General features: G+C 43.2%; 1 protein-coding gene across 1 annotated transcript in view; it reads right to left on the reverse strand.

The window, feature by feature from the left end:
* Window positions 1-7775, reverse strand: part of OSBPL1A (oxysterol binding protein like 1A) — a 244562-nt gene that overhangs the window by 194476 nt on the left and 42311 nt on the right. The window contains exon 2 of the mRNA XM_004702913.3: window positions 4894-5016. Coding sequence (XP_004702970.1) covers window positions 4894-5014 — 121 coding nt within the window. The 5' untranslated portion in view covers window positions 5015-5016. The remainder of the gene's footprint in view (window positions 1-4893; window positions 5017-7775) is intronic.

Here is a 7775-nt window from a genome sequence, read left to right on the forward strand (position 1 = left end):
GGGGGAGGAAGAATTTAAGAATTAGAGGAAAGTTGTATATTTCATTGTTGCTACCCTGCACCCTGACTGGTTCGTCTCCTCCCTGCAACCCTTAAGTAACGGGGTGTCCAGTTGCCTACAGATGGGCTTTGGGTCTCCACTCTGCACTCACCCTCATTTACAATATGATTTTTTGTTCTTTGATACCTGATAACCTGGTCTCTTCGACACCTCATGGTCACACAGGCTGGTGTGCTTCTTCCATGTGGGCTTTGTTGCTTCTGAGCTAGATGGCCGCTTGTTTATCTTCAAGCCTTAAGACCCCAGACCCTATATCTTTTGATAGCTGGACACCATCAGCTTTCTTCACTACATTTGCTTATGCACACATTTGTCTTCAGTGATCATCTCGGGAAGGTGGGCACCCACTGATATGATTTTTTGTTCTTCGATGTCTGATACTTTGTCCCTTCCACACCTCGTGGTCACACAGGCTGGTGTGCTCCTTCCATGTGGGCTTTGATGCTTCTGAGCTACATTGCTGCTTGTTTACCTGAAAGACTTTAAGACCCCAGATGCTATCTTAATACATCTTCTTATAAACCTGATTCCTTAGAAAAGCAATTGCACTGTGATCGCTTCCTATGATCACTGTAAAAACCTGCTTCTGTCTCAGTTTCAGGTACATGACTTGGTTGATTTTCAACAGTTTTAAAGAAGTTTGGAGGTAGGAAACCCCACTGTCTCATTCAGTCTCACATTTCAGAATAAATGTGGAGTTTCTCAGATCTGGTCTCTACCTTTGGCTGAAACAGTGACACGTTATCTCAGATATTGCTTCCGCGGCAGCAAGATCCTTCGCTCGGCCCCTAAAAATGTCATCTCTGAATGTCAGGTTTTCCTTCTCTTGCATTCGTTTGACTTGGGTTCCTTCAAGCATCCAGACTTCTCTGATAATTGTTATGCTTTAAGTTCTGTACAGGAAATTATAATACTTTGTTTTTTTTACCATTTTCCAGATTTCTCCTGATTTTGAAAAACATATACATTATATTAGACCTTAAACTCACAGCACTAGGTCTATGGAAGGCTAAGGGTAATAGTGAAAACCCAAAATCCATTTGCAGAGTCTCCAAGTGATTTCACCTCCACTGACTTCCTCATGACTATGGATGTGAACAGTCGGGCCCTCAGGCAGAGGTCATTAGAAAGGGAATGACTACCATTCCTATAACCTCGTCCAGGCTGGCCTGGGTGTGTCTTTGACAAAGTCAATGAGTGCATGCCCTGACTGCCTTGTTCAGAGGGACTTGGACGTGTCTTCTAGGTGCTTCTGTCTGGTACAATGTGCATTTCCCAATCATTGTCTAGTTTCTGTTTCTGCAGTCTGGCCTGAACCTGTGATGTATTCATCTGCCACCAATTATGCTTCAGTCAGTTTCCTTTGTCCTCCCACATCCTACGTAAGCCACTGGTCTCTGTAACCCCTTAGACAGCATTATGATTTAATACTAATGGGCTCTCCCACTCCAATGATATGTCTTTGTCTTTTCCTTTTGCCTAAGATTTAATAAATGTCCTTCTCTACTACTTCCTATACTATTCACCACATTGGATAAACATCTAATTAAGGCATAGGCTCCCAAGCTTATTCAGCCCCCCATTTCCTTTTCAGAAAAAATCAAAAATCCTCAGGACAATGGAAAATGTTTGTACTACAGCCCACACCCCGGGATGAAACGTAGTGATCTGCTTTGACATCCCATCAACCCAGCACCCCCCATGGGGGAGTATCATCCACTTTGGGAAACACCGCTCAACATTAACTTTTCCACGTGCCCTTATAACACTCAATGTCCAACTTTCATATGCCTATGAAGCAATTGCAAATACCATCGTTAGGGTCAAAGGAATATCCTTGTTTTTCAATACTCTAAAGATGTCCTCCACAGCAGATTTTCCTAATGCAATGAGTCATTTGGTCTCTTTGCTGCTGCCTACATAAGCAAAACAAAATCCTTGACAACGTCAATCTTTTCTCCATTTCTCATGATGTGACTTATCGGTCCAATTGTGAGGATTTCAGTCTTCTTTCATTGAGACGTGATCCGTACTGAAGGCTGCAATCGTTGATCTTCATCAGCAAGTGCTTCAGGTCCTCCTCACTTTCAGCAAGCAAAGTTGTGTCATCTCCTTATGGCAGGCTGTTAATTCACCTTCCTCCAATCCTGCTGCCATATTCTCCTTTATGTAATCCAGCCTGATAACTTGCTTAGCATACAGACTGAATAGGTATGGTGAGAGGATACAACTCTGATGCAAGTGTGGTCAACAGAAAGTAAAAGAAATGGAGCAAACACTGGGAACAGGCAAGTCACGTCCAGGATGTTAGAGAAGGGTCTCCACTGCCCACTGCAAGATGGCCATGTCAAAACTAACCCACAATGTCGGCAAGGGGTGGGGGGGAAACCACATGGTTGACGGATTTTGCTCTTAGCTCTCACAGGTCACTAGGTTTTCACATATAAACTTTCCGAGCAGAGTACAAGCACAGCCGAGGTGAACCAGCAAGGCAGGGCAAGGTGCCAGGTAGAGCTGTGACAGCGGCTTGGCAGGACACCGCGACAGTGAAAGCCAGCGTGAGTGTCCTGAGACACGAAAGCACAAGCATGAGTGACAAACTGAGGGATCCAAGCACGAGTTTTACTTCAGCCCCAAGCAAAGACTTCCTCAGCTTGGTCTCCCACTGCAAGCACAGAGGAAGGCTGCCCTTGGCCTAGTGAAGACAGGAGGGAAAGGAGACACTCTGGAGGAGCAAGCAATTCTCCGAGAGGTGACTGCGAAAGAAAGATTGAGGCGCACAGAGACTATGTGCAGTGCCCACACTTCCAGAGTGGGGAGGGGCTTATTGAAATAGGAGAGAAATCTAGTCCATTCATATGGCCCTGCTAGCCATTAATTTCTCATGTGATGTATTACAGTCCTATTTCGGAGGGCATACTCTGCTAATCTAAAGGACAGGATTAAGGTAGGATTAAGTCCTGATCTCAGTAGAGGGTGTGAATCTACTTTACTAGAGGGTGTGACGTAAGAAGCCAGCCTTCGTTTTCCTTGGGGTCATGGTCAGCTAAAAGACAAAACCACACCCCCATCAAAGGCACTTCTAAGAGCCATTTCAGACAGACAGAGGAATCCCTGCACCCTTGGAAGAGCCCGTTGCAGAGCTGCCTGACATGGCAGAGACCCGCCCGAGGCAGCAGAGACTGTAGCACAGAGACGGCGCAGAGCAATGCTGAGCCTCTGGGGTCCTTTCTCTTCATGTGACTAAGGAACTGCGAGACAGAGATAGGTGAGCTGTCTTCGTGGCTCGCAGATGTAGAAGCCAAGGGACTACATGGCCGAGAGGCTGAGAACCTGAGAGAGACGTGTTGCTGTGAATCAGTGGCTGCACCTTTGCTGTTTCATGATCCCGATTTGCAGTAACCTATTACCTTTCTAATAAACCCCAGTCAGGGCACCATCTGTGGATTCTGTGTGGCCCCTGCAACACCTTACTGAACCTCGCACAGAAGGACGGCGCCACAGGAGGGCCTGGGGGTGTCAGAATGGGCGAAGAAGGAAGGAGCATGGAAGCATTTCTGCCCCCTGCATGGTGCCAATAAGGTAGCCAGGGGACTCAGCAATGGCCACCCCATGCCGTTTATGCATAATTAAGCCATTTCTTTGGCTAACTTATATTGATCTGAATATGATATTTGCAGCCCAGGCACAAAAGGTACAAAAGGTGAGCTGGCTGCCCCATACTCACCTCACTCACAGATCCCTCATCCGAATGTCAGCCGCCGGCCCTCTATTTGCTGCTGCTCCTCATCTCAGGGCCTGGGCACACGTTATGCCTTTGGCCTTGACTGCTTTCATTCTCCTGATTAACGCTTACACTCACAATCACCTTAGAACTATTTCCCACAAGAAGCACATCCTAATCCTTCAAGTTTGGGTTCAATCTCTTTCCTGTGTGGTCTAAAGACACAGCCTGCATCTGCATGTCCTAGTGAATATTTTTTTAAATCATTTTATTGGTGGCTCGTACAACTCTCATCACAATCCATCCATCCATCCATCCATCCATCCATCCATCCATCCATCCATCCATCCATCCATCCACCCATCCATTGTGTCACGCACATTTGTACATTTGTTGCCATCATCATTCCCAAAACATTTGCTTTCTACTTGAGCCCTTGGTATCAGCTCCTCCTTTTCCACTCCTTCCCTCATGAACCCTTCATAATTTATACATTATTATTATTTTGCCATGTCTTACACTGTCTGACGTCTCCCATCACCCACTTTTCTGTTGTCCATCCCCCAGGGAATGGGTTTTATGTAGATCCTTGTAATTGGTTCCCCCTTTCTACCCCACCTTCCCTCCACCCTCCCAGTATCACCACTCTTACCACTGGTCCAGCCAAGTGAATATTTTAATGTCGACTAAAGATTAATCCAGAAATTGACTAGACCAATCTCAGTGAGGACAAAGATCTTGCCTGTTCCTACATTAGTATCACCACAGCACCTCATGTGAATCTGGGCCTTTAGTAAGAACACAAAACTGTTGGTTCAACTGCAATGTCTCTGAGCAAGGAGAGAGAGAAATGTCATAGAAAACAATTGTAAGTAAAGGGTCACCTCGCACTTTGTAAAGTTCAGGACCCAGGACAATGTTAAGAACAGACTTTGGTTTCTCACTTCAGAGGAACTAAGACATTTCACCCACTCTCAGAAGAAGCTTTTGCCGAGTTAAGAGAGTCATTTATTGCACACCAGATCAGCAAAATGGACATTAAGTAAATAAATGGTGAGTGCTATACACCGAGCTTGTAAGAGACAGCGAAAAGTTCGTTGAAAGCTTACCTTTGCAATTGATGTCACCAATGATGTCATTCTTCTTCATGGTTTCAAGGACCTGTCTCACTTCCTCCGTGTTGCCATTTCTGGCATGATGAAGAAGGTGTTGTTCTGTTTCTGTGTTCATTTCTAGAAAAAATAAATAATAGCTATTATCTAAGAACATGATGAGCTTTTAGACATTGTTGTTAGGTGCCATCTAGTCTGTTCCAACCAATGCACAGCAGAAAGACTATGCTTATCTCCAGAGCACCCATGGTCTGCTGTTTACTATTCTCAAGAGCCCTGTCACCCTGTTCACTCGCCTGCCAGACCTTTCCTTTGAGATGTTCTCCCAAAGGAGTCAGGATGTCAGATTCACACTTTGCCCAATCTATTGTGGTTTGCACACCTCGACCATATATACTCTGTTAAAATAAAATTTCTCTCGTGATTCCGGTTCTGGGAAGAGCCCCTGTATGTTCTGTTATCATTGTTTTCTTCCATAATCACACAGGCCATTCCTCATGACCTCATTACTGAGGGGCTGGTTCCCATACATGCAGAAAACAGGTATTGGGGGGAGTTAAAGACTGGCTGGAAGAGCCACAGTAAATAATTCACTGTCTCCTGTAACTCCCTTAGCCATGAGTATCGTCTGTCAGTTCTATGTGGCTATTGTAACAGATGATCAAACCTAACCGAAAAGTAGAGTTTCATGGAAGGAATGGTTGGTGTCAGCAAAAAGGAAAAAAGGATAGAGCAGAGAGGCATGTCTGTCCTGTGTCCTGTGGCAATTGTCCTGAGGTTTGTGTGGAATTGGATTCTCCTTCTGCCTGACAACCAAAAGAGGTCAGATGTGGGCCCCTTGCCATTTACTCATTTTGAATAATGACATTTTCATGTTGTCTCCCCATCCATGAGCATAGTGTGTTCTTCCACTTCTAAGGTTCTTTGGTTTCTTGTAGTACTTTTGTAGTGCCTTTTTTGCCCCACCCTCCCACCTCCACAGGGCTTTTGTTTCTACAGTTTGCTTTCTTCAAAATACTTCATTTTGGGGGAGGCTATTGTAAATGGATTGTTTTCCTGATTTTTTATTCAAAGTTCTCTTTGTTAGTGTGCAGGAATCCAATTGATTTTTGTGTGCTGATCATGCGCCCAGACACACTGTACCCTATTAATTCAATTCATTTTCTTGATTTTCTGAAAATTTCTATGTGCAGGATCATCTCATTTGCAAGTGAAGATAGCTTTACTTCTTCTTTGCTGATCTGGATCCCTTTCCCTTTCCTTTCTTGCCTTATTGCACTGGCAAGTACCTCCAGCATTACTGTCATGGTCCAAGGGAGCATCCTTTTCTGGCTTTTGCTCATAAGAAGAATTCTTTCAGACACTCTCTGCTGTTAATAATGCTGGTCATTAGTTTTCAGTATATGCCCTTAATAATGTTGAGTAAATGTCCTTCAATTCCTATTTTCCTGAGAGTTTATCAAGAATTGGTATTATCAAATGCTTTTTCTACATCAGTTCATATGATTATATAGCTCTTTTTTTTATTGATTTAGTGGATCATATTGGTGTTTGTAATGTTGAACCTGTATACCTTGAACTTGTATACCTGATATGAATTCTACTTGGTTATGATTAATTATTGTTTTGATACAGTGATATATTCCATTGGCTGAATTGTTGAAAACAACTGTGTCGACAATCATGCCTCGTCTAAGGAGCCTGGGTGGTGCTGTGGGCTAAGCACTGTACTACTAACTGCAAGGCTGAAGGAAAGAGGAGGCGGTCTGCTCCCATAGAGAATGGCAATCTAGGAAACCAGAGAAGCAGTTCTATGGGCAGAATTAGGTCAGAATCGACTCTCTAGCAGTGGGTTTGGGCTGCCTAGTATTACTTCTCTGTCATCTTGTCACACTGTGTGCTGCTTTGATTCTGGAAGTTATATAACCAGTACTCCAAAACCCAAGGTCAACATGTTTCAACAGAGCTTTGGGGTATGGTACACTAGGAAGAATAAATGGTCCACTTCTGAGAAAATAGCCACTAAAACTCCTATTAACAGCAATAGAAGACTGTCTGATATAGAGGAGTCCCTCAAGTGGGACGGCATTCAAAATATGACTGGGGAAGAGCTGCTTCCTTAAAGTAAAGTCAAACTTAGTGATGTGGATTGAGCAAAGCCTTCAGGACCTTCATTTACTAAAGAGGCACAACTCAAAATGGGAACAAATAGTTACAATTGATCATTAATAATCAGAACACAGTATATGAAGTATGATTCTAGAAAAATCAGAACTCATCAAAAACGAAATGGAATGCACAGAAAACCATATTCTAAATATTAATGAGCTCAAGTGGACTGGACTGCTCATTTTGAATTGGACAATTACATATGGTTTGCTATGCTGGGAACGGGAAAGTTAAGAGGAATAGTGTCTCATTTATCATGAAAATGAACATGTCAAGATCTATCTTGACATACAACCTTGTATGTGATAGAATAATATCTATACATGTACAAGGAAGATCAACTAATACAACTATTATTGAAATTAAGACATGAACCACTACACCTAATGACAAGGAAACGGAAGAGTCAACTTCTTCAGTCTGAAATTGATCAAATATGCAAGAAAGATGTGTTGGTAATTACTGGTAATTGTAATGCAAAAGCTGGAAACAAGAGGAAGAAATGGAAGTTAGAAAACATGGTCGTGGTGATAGAAAGGAAGCTGGGGATTGCTTGATAGAATGTTTCAAGACCAACAACTTCTTCATTAAAAAATATATTTTCAACAAAACAAATGGTAACTCTACATGTGGACTTCGATAGCTGGAATACAGAAGAATCCAACTGATTACATCTGTGGAAAGAGACATTGGCGAAGCTCGATATTACC

Source organism: Echinops telfairi, unplaced genomic scaffold, assembly GCF_000313985.2.
Source record: "Echinops telfairi isolate 266 unplaced genomic scaffold, ASM31398v2 ScPeMD7_7400;HRSCAF=8409, whole genome shotgun sequence".
In the NCBI taxonomy this organism is placed as follows: Eukaryota; Metazoa; Chordata; class Mammalia; order Afrosoricida; family Tenrecidae; genus Echinops; species Echinops telfairi.